The sequence below is a fragment of the Oncorhynchus keta genome, chromosome 1, assembly GCF_023373465.1.
Source record: "Oncorhynchus keta strain PuntledgeMale-10-30-2019 chromosome 1, Oket_V2, whole genome shotgun sequence".
In the NCBI taxonomy this organism is placed as follows: Eukaryota; Metazoa; Chordata; class Actinopteri; order Salmoniformes; family Salmonidae; genus Oncorhynchus; species Oncorhynchus keta.
This window is the reverse complement of record NC_068421.1, coordinates 77,699,062-77,716,681: the sequence shown is the minus strand read 5'-3', so window position 1 is coordinate 77,716,681 and position 17,620 is coordinate 77,699,062. Positions and strand designations below refer to the sequence as shown.

Sequence of the window (17,620 nt, the reverse complement as noted above, 5' to 3'; positions counted from 1 at the left end):
TGGGTCCCTAGCCCTCCAGTGTCCGTCCACAATTCCCTAACTACTCCCTCCTAGCAGTACTGTTCTTAATGACTCTCTGAGGAAACAAGCACCCACTCAGACTAACTCACACGAAAACACAGAGCGCACAAAAATATAGAGATTTCATAGACTGACTCACACAGGGCTAACTATTCCGGGTTTCCCTGGAAATAACAAAATACAATGCTCTGACACAGAGAGAGGAAGTGAGGTAGAGAGATGAGTAGCTCCTGTGAATGATCTTTTCCTCTCTGGTGAGACTGGAAACGTCACTATGGTTTCCTGCTAGTAATCCAGAGGGCTTGTCTATTAGCCAGCCAGCGACTCAGGAGTCTGGGATGGCATAGGCTCACTAGTGAACAAACAAAGAAATACAGAAACTACTCTGTATGTATGTGTCCATGTTGGGTCCAGGAAGGATCATCCACATAGGTGGTTTAGAGCAAAGTCATGGTCTCTCTCTCTCAAACATGCACCACACACACACACACACACACACACACACACACACACACACACACACACACACACACACACACACACACACACACACACACACACACACACACACACACACACACACACACACACACACACACACACACACACACACACAGAATGCGGTTCTTTGTGTTGTTCAGATCCCAGAGTCTGCAGGGGCAGTACAGGAGGTGTAGGCGTTACACAGGTTTCTCCTGGGATCCACTGGAGGAGATCTCCAACAAAAGGGACATTGTGCCACACGCACAGACAAACACACGCACAAGAACCACTACATCCTGCCTCATCAACCCCAATATCCTCTCCAGATTTACAGCCCCGATTACCATGTTTCAGCTTGGGTTTCTAGTTCAACAATATTATGACCCACATAGCAGTCAATACAAATGGAAAAAATACAAATAAAAGTATTAAAAAAAACATTCACATTGGGAATTCAAACTCATTACGCCAAAAGTCAAGGCTATTTTCCCTTTGCTCGAATAAATGTGAGGAAAGTTTTAGCACTAGAGTGGAGCACATTTTTTATTTTACCTTTATTTAACCAGGCAAGTCAGTTAAGAACAAATTCTTATTTTCAATGACGGCCTAGGAACACTGTGTTAACTGCCTGTTCAGGGGCAGAACGACAGATTTGTACCTTGTCAGCTCGGGGGTTTGAACTTGCAACCTTCCGGTTACTAGTCCAACGCTCTAACCACTAGGCTACCCTGTCGCCCCGAGCTAGCCTGGATTAAGAACTATCATGTCCATGGTGTGAATAAAGTCTAATGTAAAGCATTGTGGAAGTAGATGTCCTACCTTGACGTGGCTCTGGGCTCCCAGGTTGTAGATTTCTGTAGGTTTGACCTGGTTGATGATCTTCACCAGGCAAGTGCTGTCTGTCAGGTCCCCATAGTGTAGCTTCATGTCTGAGAAACACACACACACACACACACACACACACACACACACACACACACACACACACACACACACACACACACACACACACACACACACACACACACACACACACTCTTACTAAGGGCAATAATAAGTATACACCTCACCCAGGTACCATAAAGAGCTCACCAACACCACAGGATAAGTTATATATTCATTGTGTTATGTCAGGGTGAGGGCACCTGTCAGAAGACAATGATAGCTTATAACAACTATTACAGATCATTACTGATCAAAAGCAAAACCTGGAAAGAACTGACCCACACCTGTTGAAAAGCTCGACATCACACTACCTAAAACAGACGTACAGTTTGAGTAGATGATACTACGTTAACGGGAAGATCATTTGGGTGGGTGGCCTTTGGGGTTTTCTGTTCCCGTAAAGTTGAGTGAATCTTGTCAGTTGACTGGATTCAAGCACTGGATTCAGTGAATCACTTCTCAATGGAGTTTTGCCTCATCTGGGCAATGATGATCAGAATCACATAAAGTGGGGCAAAAAAGTATTTAGTCAGCCACCATTTGTGCAAGTTCTCCCACTTAAAAAGATGAGGCCTGCAATTTTCATCAAAGGTACACTTGAACTATGACAGACGAAATGAGGAAAAAAAATCCAGAAAATCACATTGTAGGATTGTTTATGAATTACTTTGCAAATTATGGTGGAAAATAAGTATTTGGTCAATAACAAAAGTTTATCTCAATACTTTGTTATATACCCTTTGTTGGCAATGACAGAGGTCAAACGTTTTCTGTAAGTCTTCACAAGGTTTTCACACACTGTTGCTGGTATTTTGGCCCATTCCTCCATGCAGATCTCCTCTAGAGCAGTGATGTTTTGGGGCTGTTGCTGGGCAACACAGACTTTCAACTCCCTCCAAATATTTTTCTATGGGGTTGAGATCTGGAGACTGGCGAGGCCACTCCAGGACCTTGAAATGCTTCTTACGAAGCCACTCCTTCATTGCCCGGGCGGTGTGTTTGGGATCATTGTCATGCTGAAAGACCCAGCCACGTTTCATCTTCAATGCCCTTGCTGATGGAAGGAGATTTTCACTCAAAATCTCACGATACATGGCCCCATTCGTTCTTTCCTTTACGCGGATCAGTCGTCCTGGTCCCTTTGCAAAAAAAACAGCCCCAAAGCATGATGTTTCCACCCCCATGCTTCAGAGTAGGTATGGTGTTCTTTGGATGCAACTCGGCATTCTTTGTCCTCCAAACACGACGACTTGAGTTTTTACCAAAAAGTCCTATTTTGGTTTCATCTGACCATATGACATTCTCCCAATCTTCTTCTGGATCATGCAGATGCTCTCTAGCAAACTTCAGACGGGCCTGGACATGTACTAGCTTAAGCAGGGGGACACGTCTGGCACTGCAGGATTTGAGTCCCTGGCGTAGTGTGTTACTGAGGGTAGGCTTTGTTACTTTGGTCCGAGCTCTCTGCGGGTCATTCACTTGGTCCCCCCGAGGGGTTCTGGGATTTTTGCTCACCGTTCTTGTGATCATTTTGACCCCACGGGGTGAGATCATGCGTGGAGCCCCAGATCGAGGGAGATTATCTTGCGTGGAGCCCCAGATCGAGGGAGATTATCAGTGGTCTTGTATGTCTTCCATTTCCTAATAAATGGCTCCCACAGTTGATGTCTTCAAACCAAGCTGCTTACCTATTGCAGATTCAGTCTTCCCAGCCTGGTGCAGGTCTATAATTTTGTTTCTGGTGTCCTTTGACAGCTCTTTGGTCTTGGCCATAGTGGAGTTTGGTGTGTGACTGTTTGAGGTTGTGGACATGTGTCTTTTATACTGATAAATTCAAACAGGTGCCATTAATACAGGTAACGAGTAGAGGACAGAGGAGCCTCTTAAAGAAGAAGTTACAGGTCTGTGAGAGCCAGAAATCTTGCTTGTTTGTAGGTGACCAGATACTTATTTTCCACCATAATTTGCAAATAAATTCATTACAAATCCTACAATGTTATTTTCTGGATTTTTTTCCCTCATTTTGTCTGTCATAGTTGAAGTGTACCTATGATGAAAATTACAGGCCTCTCATCTTTTTAATTGGGAGAACTTGCACAATTAGTGGCTGACTAAATACTTTTTTGCTCCACTGTAATAGATACGGTTTATAATGATAATACACAGTAAGGAGATTGGAGTTTGAGTTCATAGTTCGTAAGTCAAATCAATGAAAACAAATTGGGGAAAAAAGAGCACAGTCGTGACAGAGAGGGTGATTTAAAAGGCACATTGAATTGTTTGCTCCAGTGCCTGAAGATAAAATGGCTAATAGTGACATCATCAATGGCTGTCAGGTCTCACCAATCACATCTCTCTGTCCGAGTGTTCTGAGAATTTGAAAACTGAAATCTGAAAGCTTGTAAGAGAGATCTCAGAGAGTAAAACACCCCTTCACCTTAAGGCATACATATACGACTGGCGCTATAGAGCAAAATTCAATGTCTGGTTTTTTGATGTTAACGTGACTATTATGCCAAACACAGAGATGGCATTTTTCACCATTACATTTAATTTACTATTAGTTTTTTTTTCAGTATTACAGTGAATGAGACAGCATCAACACCAAAAAGACCAACTAAAGAGATTGGTATAATCAGAGTAGCAATAGTGGAGGCTACTGTTCAGAAGACACCCATTTTCCCATTTCAGATAACCTGATGTTTGATTAATTGTAAAATGACACTTACGGCCACCTGTAGTTCCATCCTCTGGTGATAATAATGATAACGAGTTAGATGTAGATAAGTTAGAGGAGCTCAACAAACTTACAGTAATGCTGTTATCATTTTATCACTGCACATCTAAGTAGCAAAAATAAAACTGGGCATTTTAGTTTGGCAACGTTTTTAGTATGGTTCATATTTTCCAAGTTCGCTAGGCTTACCCCAACTTAATTGTGAACTTAACAATACCTTATACTACGAAATCATTTGTATTGTTTTTATAAGAACAGTACTGTATGAGTATATAAAGAGAGTAACTTTAAAGCTCCAGCTGAACTGTAACTAACTAAAGAAGAGTTGAAGGTCAGAAGGTTGAAGGTCAGTACTTACTTCCCTCAGTGTGTGTCTGGGGGTTCTGGTACAGGTGCTCAATACGACCAGTGTTGAAAGAGCTGGATCTTCGCAGGATACCATGAACCTGCAGGGGGGAATACACACTACACAGTCAACACATACACAATACACACAGCTTTACACAGACATAAACAAAATGATTCAAAATCTTTGCAAGCGTGTGTTTAGGCTACCTGCCCCTCCCCCCTCTGAACCATAGGCTACTGCACTGACGTTACCATAGGCTACTGTACTGACGTTACCATAGGCTACTGCACTGACGTTACCATAGGCTACTGCACTGACGTTACCATAGGCTACTGCACTGACGTTACCATAGGCTACTGCACTGACGTTACCATAGGCTACTGCACTGACGTTACCATAGGCTACTGCACTGACGTTACCATAGGCTACTGCACTGACGTTACCATAGGCTACTGCACTGACGTTACCATAGGCTACTGCACTGGCGTTACCATAGGCTACTGCACTGGCGTTACCATAGGCTACTGCACTGGCGTTACCATAGGCTACTGCACTGGCGTTACCATAGGCTACTGCACTGGCGTTACCATAGGCTACTGCACTGACGTTACCATAGGCTACTGCACTGACGTTACCATAGGCTACTGCACTGACGTTACCATAGGCTACTGCACTGACGTTACCATAGGCTACTGCACTGACGTTACCATAGGCTACTGTACTGACGTTACCATAGGCTACTGCACTGACGTTACCATAGGCTACTGCACTGACGTTACCATAGGCTACTGCACTGACGTTACCATAGGCTACTGCACTGACGTTACCATAGGCTACTGCACTGACGTTACCATAGGCTACTGCACTGACGTTACCATAGGCTACTGCACTGACGTTACCATAGGCTACTGTACTGACGTTACCATAGGCTACTGTACTGACGTTACCATAGGCTACTGTACTGACGTTACCATAGGCTACTGTACTGACGTTACCATAGGCTACTGTACTGACGTTACAAGCTTGATTCAGAAGATAGGGAGATATTTTTTATTAGCTAGAGAAGAAGGGATGAACTTTTTCAATGCTAGTTAAGGATACCATCGCCCTAGTTATCACGTTTCATGTTGGATTGATTTAATGCAAGAAAGGTAAGATGTGTTTTTTATTCTGGTGCCGCTTTGCACACACAAGCTTGTTGGCTTGCTAGCTCAAAGATCATTCAAAGTTCCTCCATAGAAGCCACTCCTCCTCGGTATAATTCTGTAGACCTAATTCATATAATGTCGTAACAAGATGTCCAGCGTTTCAAGCCTCCTCCTCAATCCTCTCTAGCTTTCTCCCCACCTGCAACATTTTTGTCGCATCTTGTGCCATAGGCTACACTTGTCTGTCCATCACGCATGTAAACAACTTGCTTGCCTGCTCTATCCGCACTGATTGGTGAAGTCATTTAATGAGCTAAATGTAAAACACATGATTTCACAGGTTAAAAAAGGAACAGAAAGAAACTAAATACACCTTGTTTAGAGGATCAAACTTTATTTTGCTGGTCAGAAAAGTGGAACGAAAAAAAAAAGAAAAAAAAAGTTCTGTTCAGAACGAAACCATTGAAAAATAATTTTGGTTCCAACCCCTGACTCTAGGAGATAGATTGGATTCATTCCAATCTCCAAACATTCTCCTTCCCCATCTCCCAATCTACATGTGAGGGAGTAGGGAGGTGGTTTTGGGGGAGTTCTGGGGATGCATAGGAAGCTCTGTTGTGAAGAGATAGTAATGTGCTCCCCAGTTCCCCAGCTAAGACGACATTGTGCCCTGACTACACTTCCTTTATTCACTCTCCACTTCCTGCCTGCCTGTCCGTCTCTCTATCATCCCCCCTCGCAACGAGTCCCCAGTCTGGAGCCTGGAGCAGAGCCACTTCCTGTGGTGCCTGAAGACACTTCCTGTCCACTCTGGGCTGGTTCCACAAGAGCAGGGCAGGTATGACTGGGAGCACATTACTGAGAAGACATCGTGCCCGGACCTCACTTCCTTTATTCACTCTCCACTTCCTGCCTGCGCCTCGATCATCCCCCGATTGTGAAGATATCGGCTATTTTGAAGAAGGCTTTACGTGCAATGATGGTGATACGTGGTTGTTTTACCGACCTTTGTTAAATGTACTAATTCAATTTCACTCTGGATAAAAGCATCTGCTAAATAAAATATGTAAAAGTGTGGGGCGGGGGGATGCTGCTCACCATCCAGGGGAAATCATTCAGCTACTGCAGAGAAAACAGATCCAGAGCTAGCACAGAGAGTGTGGGTATGTTTGTGTCTGATGTAAATTACTTTTAACAAGTCACAGAAGTCACATAGCAAGAGTTTTAGCTACGTACTCCTATTCAGTCAGCAGCCCCCTGTAAAACTGTGTGACCAAAAGGCCATGTTGACGTTGATGGAGCTATGCTCCTGAGAACAGTGTGTAACAGCAGCAGGTGAAAGTGATGAATGACCTCGCTCCTGGCCATATAATAACAGCCATTTCCTGGTTAGTGGTCTGACCCCGAGGTTAAAGGTCAGAGGTTAACAGAGCCAGTGTCACACAGAGGTTACAAAGGTTACAAGCAGGTCCAAAATGATTGGCACCCTCGATAAAGATGAGCAAAAAATACTGTATAAAATAAATCATACAAATACTGAGCTATATTATTGCATGCTCCAAAAAAATATACTAAGACAATTGCTCAGAGAAAGCAATGTTGTTTAACAAGTTAATAAAACAAAATCGAATAAAAAAATAGGTGTCACAATTACTGGCACCTCCGTTTTCAATAGTCCGGCACCCTCCCTAGTGAAGATAACGGCACTGAGCCTACTTTCACAAATGTTTTTGAGATTGGAGAGAATAGTGCTTCATTTAAATGAACACGTGTGCCTTGTTAAAAGTTCAAATTAACTTGCCTCGTTAAATAAAGGTTCAATTTAAAAAATATATATATCTGATGTGACTGAGGTGTGAGTCTGCCTGTCAGTCTTCTCTCGGCAGCTCGGATAGAGCTTATCTAGGGAATGTGTGTGTATATGAGGCACAGAAGAGAGAGGCAGGGTGTGTATCCCATTCTGGGAGCCTCTCCCTGGGAGTCTCTCTCACCTCATAGCCCTTCTCCAGCAGGAACTCAGCCAGGTAGGAGCCATCCTGAAACACAGACAAAACACACAGGTCTGTTAGAGAGCAACACATGCATGGACTGTGTGTGTTGGAGTGTTTTCACCCATTCAATAAGGTCTTGTACCCATGTAGCCTAACTTCTCTTCTCCCCCTCAGACTGCACATTCTGGAACATTCCAAACCAGTCATGGCATTCCCTCTCCCTAACCTCCATCCCAGTCTCCTCCACCTACCCACACACAACCGTACCCACACACAACCCCACCCCCCAACACTTCCTCTCCAGGTCTGGGGGTGATTTGGCCACAGACCTCTGGCCATCCAGACCAGAGGGGAACATGTGAGGAAGAAAGTTGGAAGAGAAGTAGATTTCAGTCTACCAACCAAGGCTAAGCAATGTTGGAGTAAACTGGTCCCAGATCAGTTTGTGCTGTCTTTCCAACTACTAATGACAACAACCATCACGAGGCCCCAGTCTCGGTATAGACTCCATGGGAGCTGTGAGCTAAGGATATAAACATAGCACACCAACCAAATATAATTCAAATTAATTTATCAGCCAAAATTGCCAAGGTCAGAGGTTTCAAGACCATTTTATTCATTCTATTTCTATGGTCCACCACTCAAGTCAGAGGGATGTGTAGCTCATTGTGTATCATGGTTAGGTTAGTGCAGCTAAGCACTGTCAGAAGAGATCAGTATGAAACCTCACTCATTATGGGCCGTCTACCACAGTTCAGAATAGACCAGTATCATAGGATGGAGTTCAGTGTAGTTCAGGTGGAATCAGTGGTCACCACAGTATGAAGGATCAGCTCTATTAGGCCCCTGCTTTGGCAAGGTGAGTTCACTGTGGTTCAGGTGGGTTCACTGTGGTCCAGGTGGGTTCACAGTGGTTCACTGTGGTCCAGGTGGGTTCACTGTGGTCCAGGTGGGTTCACTGTGGTCCAGGTGGGTTCACTGTGGTTCAGGTGGGTTCACTGTGGTTCAGGTGGGTTCACTGTGGTACACTGTGGTTCAGGTGGGTTCACTGTGGTACACTGTGGTTCAGGTGGGTTCAGGTGTATTCACTGTGGTTCAGGTGTATTCACTGTGGTTCAGGAGGGGGCTCTGGCTCTTTGGTTCTGGGTCTAGCTCTATGGAAGGTGGCACTGAAGCCTGACTAAGCACAGCCTGACTTGGTAGTTGGTACCCAGAGATAGGTTGGGTGCCATTTGGGCACCCTATTCCATAACCCTGCGCCATTCAATGCCCTGTCCCCCGGGTCCTATCATGTTTTCCTGACCCTGTGCCATTCAATGCCCTGTCCCCCAGGTCCTGTCATGTTTTCCTGACCCTGTGCCATTCAATGCCCTGTCCCCCGGGTCCTGTCATGTTTCACCTGACCCTGTGCCATTCAATGCCCTGTCCCCCGGGTCCTGTCATGTTTCCCTGACCCTGTGCCATTCAATGCCCTGTCCCCCGGGTCCTGTCATGTTTCCCTGACCCTGTGCCATTCAATGCCCTGTCCCCCAGGTCCTGTCATGTTTTCCTGACCCTGTGCCATTCAATGCCCTGTCCCCCGGGTCCTGTCATGTTTTCCTGACCCTGTGCCATTCAATGCCCTGTCCCCCGGGTCCTGTCATGTTTTCCTGACCCCGTGCCATTCAATGCCCTGTCATGTTTTCCTGACCCTGTGCCAGTGTCAAACATCAACGTGCCAAATGAATTACGGGAAAAAAAACATGAAGAGTTGGTTTAATGTTTGAAAACAAGAGGCTCTTTTGAGGCCGTTTTAGTCCATAAACCCTGGCCTCACCGCTCGGTTTCCTGTTATGGGGAGCCAGGGGAGGTGGGCAGATGCATGCACACACTATCTGAACAGCACACCCAGTGCTCCCAGTGAGGCCCTCTCTAGACCAAAAAAAGCCCCCCCCCCCCCGATCTCATTTTGGGCCAAAACACCATAATCAGACAGCTCTTCAGCAACTAGATCAAACACAAATTCCATTGGTCAGAGAGGTGACAGTTGGGTCAGGGGTCAAGGGATTGGAGGATCTGACTGATCTATCTGTCACTGAGTATGTTTACATGCACACTAATAATTCGATATTAAACTAATTATGGCAATAGTCATGTAAAAACAACTCTGCTTGTCTATACACGCCGATTAAAACATCTGGTTTTCTGAGCAATCTTTAGAATTATTAGGACATGTAAACAGCGTAATCTGTGTTCCAGCAGCGTCTGTGATATGGCCATGTGCCGTGCACCAGTAGCGCGAGCCTCCCTCTTATGTTATTTTGATTGGCCATTTTCTGCATTTATCTAAATCTCAACAGGTAGCCTGATTTATAATATATAATAATAATAATAATATATGCCATTTAGCAGACGCTTTTATCCAAAGCGACTTACAGTCATGTGTGCATACATTCTACGTATGGGTGGTCCCGGGGATCGAACCCACTACCCTGGCGTTACAAGCGCCATGCTCTACCAACTGAGCTACAGAAGGACCAGATGTGTCCATGTAAACAGGATTATTAGAGAAATCGTGCTTCTTGCAAAGCATGTTTTTAAACAAGCTATTATATTAAATCGGACTATCCACAATAATCGTATTATTGTGTGCAGTAACCATACTTACTGCTATCTTTCCCTCTGGATGGGAAACTAAGTGAACAACATATGCATCTGTGGGAGTCTGATTAGTGAATAACGAACGATACATTCTGTTCTCAGGGTGCAGTGTGTGAGATACACCTGAAGGGGGCGTGAGTCATGTACAGCAAACCTGTATCATAATATAATAATAATATATGCCATTTAGCAGACACTTTTATCCAAAGCGACTTACAGTCATGTGTGCATACATTCTACGTATGGGTGGTCCCGGGAATCGAACCCACTACCCTGGCGTTACAAGCGCCATGCTCTACCAACTGAGCTACAGAAGGACCGTATCAGACAGGTCCAGTGACATACTGTATACCCCAAACCAGCCAGCCAATCACAAGCCCCAGGTGTATGCCACGCCACACATAGTGACAAGGAGACAATACAAGTGAATGCTGAGCAGAGTCTAGCCCAGGGGGAGAGCAGTGCTGCCAGATGTACTTCCCACGGTCCTCTGGCAGGGTTGCGTCAGAAATGACAACCTATTCCCTACATACATACCTTTGACCAGAGCCATATGGACCCTGGTCAAAAGCAGTGCAATATATATGGACTAGGGTGTAATTTAGGAGGAATCCTCCTGTTCCAGTCCAGGACCACAGTTACATAGTACAGACCTGAACCTGATGAGGTGTTATACACTATACTGTCCAATAGTGGGATACAGAGGAAATTGAATAAGAGTTTCCCTTTACACACACACACACACACACACCAAATGTTCCTTGTTTTACTATCCTTGTGAGGACTTCTGGAAAGGATAGTGCAGTTAGACAACACACGCCCACAATCCAGATAGACTTTGTGTGTGTGTTCCAACTAAAGATTCAACACACTACCTAACTAGCCAAATGACCAATGCAGAGGCTTGCCAAACCAATCCATGTGTATGAAGTATGTTTGCTATGTTAACTCATCAGCAACACCTTTAAGTCCACCATTAGATCCAAAGCATTGACTTGGCATCGATGGTCAAAGTGAAGGCATAGTGCGTGAATTTGAATTAGTGCAGACCATTAGTGAAAGCATGGACAAAACATTCTACATTATTTTATCAAGCTTCTCTTACATTGGTAAGCAATTCCAACTCCCGTGATTCCTTCCAGTACAGTATTATCCATTGCCCACATCCCACTACCGATTACCAACAACAATGATAGCATCTCAGTCTAGTTATACAGTTGTACTATCGGAGAATGTGATGCATTAGCAAGACCCAGTGATTGTGTTTGTTATGACTATATAAACATGGCCATGCCTCAGTAGAGAAAGAGAGAGAGAGAAGAGATGGAGGGGGAGAGAGAGAGAGAGCGAGAAGAGATGGAGGGGGGAGAGAGAGAGAAAAACATGACAGAGCAGAAATAGAAAGATGGAGAGACATAAGCCAGCTCCCGATTGGCACAGCATTCTAAGGCACTGCATCTCAGTGAAAGAGGCGTCACTACAGTCCCTGGTTCAAATCCAGGCTAAAATACATCTGGCCGTGATTGGGAGTCCCATAGGGAGGCGAACAATTGGCTCAACGTCGTCTCAGTTTGCCTGGGGTAGGCCGTCATTCTAAATAAGAATTTGTTCTGAACTGACTTGCCTAGTTAAATAAAGGTTAAATGAAAAAAATAAGTGATGCTCCATAGAAAACGAGTATGGCTCCCCCTGCTGGCTTAAGATTGAAATAACAAGGCTTTATTGCAGGCTCTTTGTGACTGGACTCTTTTCCAAGTAGAGGCTATTTTACATTTATCTAAGTTATGCATGAGTGTCAAATATATTGGGGATGTAGAATAATAGATGTACAATATGTCTGTACAGAGACAGCTGTAATGAGGTTTGTTTTAGGGTTAAGGGTTAGGGAAAATAGGATTTTGAATGTGAATAAATGTTTTGGTCTCACCCTGGATAGTGTGTGTGTGTGTGTGTGTGTGTGTGTGTGTGTGTGTGTGTGTGTGTGTGTGTGTGTGTGTGTGTGTGTGTGTGTGTGTGTGTGTGTGTGTGTGTGTGTGTGTGTGTGTATATATATATTAGGCATGCGATGCGTGCGTGTGTGTACAGAGCGTGCTTATTTGTCAGTGTGTATAAATAACTCATTTTAATGTGCTTTCTTTAGACCAAAGAGAGAGACTGCCAGACACACCACTGGGCTGCAATTAGAGCTGATAGACTTACATGAACCTGCAATCACAGACCACAGGACACGTAGTGTAGAGTGCACAAGCTCACACACATAGACTAGGTCCAGGACAATACCAGTATCAGATACTCGTTAGTATCGAAAACAAAGCTGATTTAACTTGTTTAGGAAAGCAGCCCTAATGTTTGAAACATTATGTTGTCATCCAGTCACATGTATTTATTTTCCCAGCTAAGGCACACAGTATTTCACATATAGCAGGTTTTTAAAGGACCAAAGAGTTCAGTCTTCATCTGCTTTCATTTTTGCCATGGAAAACATACTGCGATACCGGTATCATCACAGCCATAACAGACACACACAAACACACTCAAACAGAGAGTAAATGAGCACGATATGCATACAGTATTCTCTTGGAGTGAACACTATCCCGATCCTTTAGCCCAAACCAGGCATTTCACTGTAACAAACGACTGACTGAGCGCGTGCAGAACTACTTGACATACTCCAATGTGTTTCTGTAATCAGTGAGGGAGCTCTGATGGCACTTCCTGTCCTCACAGGAAATCCATCACTTTATGACTTCTCAACGTGGGGCGTGACAGACATGGCCCTGCTGGCCCCACACACACACAGCTACTGTTCACACACACACCCTCTCTTATTAATACCTTGACTTCTATTTCATATTCATGGCAGCAGGATATAGAAGTGAACACCTATAAGGACATAAGCTCATACTTGGTTAGCTTAGCCCGAGACTCGCTACCATAAAAGTCTCACAAGGCAGATATATGTCTGGAAGAGACTGATGCCAGATTCACACTATAGTGATGGGTGTAATATTAGATGTTTTACATGAACCTTTAACCAGCTTGGCTTGGCTATATAGCACCAATATGATGTGAAGATTTAGACCTTAGGATCTGCTCCCACATATAACCTTTTTTTCTTTCTTTATTGAATCCTGTCAGATCCCCAGATAAATCTGATTCTGAGGCAGAATCAGCCTTGGAGGGGCGATCAGGAGCGATTACGAGCAACGGAGTAGGGATCACAGAGGAGATGTGCACGGATTCTTCGCTTTATGATTATTATTCCTGGCATTCCGACAACCTCTCAGTCCCCCTTGTGTGGCTATTACTGAACGCTGTCTTTGGAACGAGGGGGGGGGGGGCAGTGTATCAAATGCCCACAAAAAAATAAGAAGGAGAGTTTGTAGGATGTGAGTGTGTATCAAAACACGGTGTTGTTTTCCTAGACAAGTTTTTTTTTAAGCAGAGTAATACCCCAAAACAAAGAAAAGGCCCATTTTATTGCTGACCAGAGAGAGAGGGGGACGGAACCCGGCCTCTCAAGTCCTCACCTTCCTCCCCCTCCCTGTCCTGTACTCATACTAAGCCATCCAGCGGAGAACACAGCACAGAATGGACCCCTTGCTTTGGCACTGAGGTGGTCATCTATAACTCACACCCCAGAACATTCTCTGACCCCTGCAGCTCAACCAATCACAGTAGCCTGAGGTCCTAAGGCCATCACAAGACAAATAGCAAAATGTTTCGGCCCTCGGCCAGTCACAATTTATGAACAGTAGTTAGCCTGGAGATTTATGGTATCGTAGCAACCTTACGACCCCACCAGTGTTAGGGAACCCCCCTCTGAGTGTGAGATGGTATATCCAGATGGTATATTCCTGTATGGAGATTCCACATCAGGGACAAGGGCCTCAGTATTCTACTGCCCTGTTAGGGGGGATATATATCACAGAGACTGAAGGGCAGAATAAAAATGAAATAACACTGTTATTCTTTGTTTTCTGTTGGAGGGGGAAAAGTAGGAGAGGGCCAGGGAGTCTAGGGACAGAGAGCGATAGGGAGAGAGAGAAACAGAGAGAGAAAAAGAGGGAGAGAGAGCAAAAAAGGAGCAATAGAAAAAGAGTGAGAGAATTAGAGAAAGGGGAAAAAGGGAGAAAGAGGATGAAAGGAGAGAGTGCAGAGGGAGAATGCCATAGGAGCGATAGGTGGAGAGAGGAATGTGAGAGGTCGGAAATTACTTTCCAAGATCTGGGAATGGGATGGCTCAGGATTCAGGAAGGAATATCTAGGTCAAGTGACATCTCAACTATTCCTAAACTTACTACCAGCTCACTAATGCGGGCATACACTACACAATTTTGTCTTCCCAGACAAATTCTAATGATCAGGGTGAAATTGAATAAACTTGCACTAGGATCAGTACGTCGGGACTCGGGTAGTTTGAGCTGGTCAAGGACTCACCGATGATGACTGTTCCGTTCTCCAGACCTCTGTCGGATGACCCGATCATTTGGTCGTGCATCTTGTAGTATGAGCAGTGCCACGACATGATTGGGCAAGGACTTCTGCCAATAGCCAATGAGCACCAATACAATGATGCCAAAGAGGAGAGTAACAACAGAAAGCACTGTGTGGACCGAGGTGATGAAGACAGATTGGTGGAGCTGTAGAGAGAACACAGCTGCCTTGTCAATATTAAAAAGGTTTATATACAGTGCCTTGCGAAAGTATTCGGCCCCCTTGAACGTTGCGACCTTTTGCCACATTTCAGGCTTCAAACAAAGATATAAAACTGTATTTTTTGTGAAGAATCAACAACAAGTGGGACACAATCATGAAGTGGAACGACATTTATTGGATATTTCAAACTTTTTTAACAAATCAAAAACTGAAAAATTGGGCGTGCAAAATTATTCAGCCCCCTTAAGTTAATACTTTGTAGCGCCACCTTTTGCTGCGATTACAGCTGTAAGTCGCTTGGGGTATGTCTCTATCAGTTTTGCACATCGAGAGACTGAATTTTTTTCCCATTCCTCCCTGCAAAACAGCTCGAGCTCAGTGAGGTTGGATGGAGAGCATTTGTGAACAGCAGTTTTCAGTTCTTTCCACAGATTCTCGATTGGATTCAGGTCTGGACTTTGACTTGGCCATTCTAACACCTGGATATGTTTATTTTTTAACCATTCCATTGTAGATTTTGCTTTATGTTTTGGATCATTGTCTTGTTGGAAGACAAATCTCCGTCCCAGTCTCAGGTCTTTTGCAGACTCCATCAGGTTTTCTTCCAGAATGGTCCTGTATTTGGCTCCATCCATCCATCTTCCCATCAATTTTAACCATCTTCCCTGTCCCTGCTGAAGAAAAGCAGGCCCAAACCATGATGCTGCCACCACCATGTTTGACAGTGGGGATGGTGTGTTCAGGGTGATGAGCTGTGTTGCTTTTACGCCAAACATAACGTTTTGCATTGTTGCCAAAAAGTTCAATTTTGGTTTAATCTGACCAGAGCACCTTCTTCCACATGTTTGGTGTGTCTCCCAGGTGGCTTGTGGCAAACTTTAAACAACACTTTTTATGGATATCTTTAAGAAATGGCTTTCTTCTTGCCACTCTTCCATAAAGACCAGATTTGTGCAATATACGACTGATTGGTGTCCTATGGACAGTCTCCCACCTCAGCTGTAGATCTCTGCAGTTCATCCAGAGTGATCATGGGCCTCTTGGCTGCATCTCTGATCAGTCTTCTCCTTGTATGAGCTGAAAGTTTAGAGGGGCGGCCAGGTCTTGGTAGATTTGCAGTGATCTGATACTCCTTCCATTTCAATATTATCGCTTGCACAGTGCTCCTTGGGATGTTTAAAGCTTGGGAAATCTTTTTGTATCCAAATCCGGCTTTAAACTTCTTCACAACAGTATCTCGGACCTGCCTGGTGTGTTCCTTGTTCTTCATGATGGTCTCTGCGCTTTTAGCGGACCTCTGAGACTATCACAGTGCAGGTGCATTTATACGGAGACTTGATTACACACAGGTGGATTGTATTTATCATCATTAGTCATTTAGGTCAACATTTGATCCTTCAGAGATCCTCACTGAACTTCTGGAGAGAGTTTGCTGCACTGAAAGTAAAGGGGCTGAATAATTTTACACGCCCAATTTTTCAGTTTTTGATTTGTTAAAAAAGTTTGAAATATCCAATAAATGTCGTTCCACTTCATGATTGTGTCCCACTTGTTGTTGATTCTTCACAAAAAATACAGTTTTATATCTTTATGTTTGAAGCCTGAAATGTGGCAAAAGGTCGCAAAGTTCAAGGGGGCCGAATACTTTCGCAAGGCACTGTAAACCTCCAATTTCCTCTGTAGAATAGAAAGTCCATATTATCCACATCTGTCCAACCATTTGCAGGTCCACATTCCACACCAGTCTCTTCTTTTATGTTTCTGCACACAATAATGTGCACACTAATAAAGCAGCTCGCGGTTTGCATCAAACATGTTTGCCTACGGTAACCGAGAAAAGCATGGCGGGATCAACCAGGGAATCACTGTGTAATGTCCTGGGGTTGAGGATGGACGAAATGAAAGATTTGGAACAAGGAAAATCAGGAAATGTGAGCATGTTCAAGATCTTAGAAATTGTGTAGTGAATGCCCAGCATAAATGCCCACACAGACTGGATGAGTCTAGTCTTATACCACGATTTTGCTGCCCCAGACAATTTCTACTTCGTGCAGAATTTCTTAGGTTGTAAACAATTGTTGGACGTCTTGGCTCATTCAGTTTGACAAGGTCTCGGTCTGCTGATTCAGTACCATTACGTCTTGGCTCGTTCAGTGTGACAGGGTCTAGGTCTGCTGATTCAGTACCACTACGTCTTGGCTCGTTCAGTGTGACAGGGTCTAGGTCTGCTGATTCAGTACCACTACGTCTTGGCTCGTTCAGTGTGACAGGGTCTAGGTCTGCTGATTCAGTACCACTACGTCTTGGCTCGTTCAGTGTGACAGGGTCTAGGTCTGCTGATTCAGTACCACTACGTCTTGGCTCATTCAGTGTGACAGGGTCTAGGTCTGCTGATTCAGTACCACTACGTCTTGGCTCGTTCAGTGTGACAGGGTCTAGGTCTGCTGATTCAGTACCACTACGTCTTGGCTCGTTCAGCGTGACAGGGTCTAGGTCTGCTGATTCAGTACCATTACGTCTTGGCTCGTTCAGTGTGACAGGGTCTAGGTCTGCTGATTCAGTACCACGTCTTGGCTCATTCAGTGTGACAGGGTCTAGGTCTGCTGATTCAGTACCACTACGTCTTGGCTCATTCAGTGTGACAGGG

General features: G+C 44.4%; 1 protein-coding gene across 4 annotated transcripts in view; it reads right to left on the bottom strand.

The window, feature by feature from the left end:
- The window catches only part of gmds (GDP-mannose 4,6-dehydratase), a 273,238-nt gene that overhangs the window by 242,362 nt on the left and 13,256 nt on the right, over nucleotides 1-17,620 (bottom strand). For 2 of the 4 annotated variants that reach the window (XM_052461429.1, XM_052461436.1), the window contains 4 exons: nucleotides 7,675-7,719; nucleotides 4,545-4,632; nucleotides 4,179-4,199; nucleotides 1,324-1,433 (listed from right to left, as the gene is read on the bottom strand). In XM_052461429.1, the coding sequence (XP_052317389.1) occupies nucleotides 1,324-1,433; nucleotides 4,179-4,199; nucleotides 4,545-4,632; nucleotides 7,675-7,719 (264 nt within the window). The remainder of the gene's footprint in view (nucleotides 1-1,323; nucleotides 1,434-4,178; nucleotides 4,200-4,544; nucleotides 4,633-7,674; nucleotides 7,720-17,620) is intronic. The other 2 variants (XM_052461433.1, XM_052461437.1) reach the window with 1 other exon arrangement.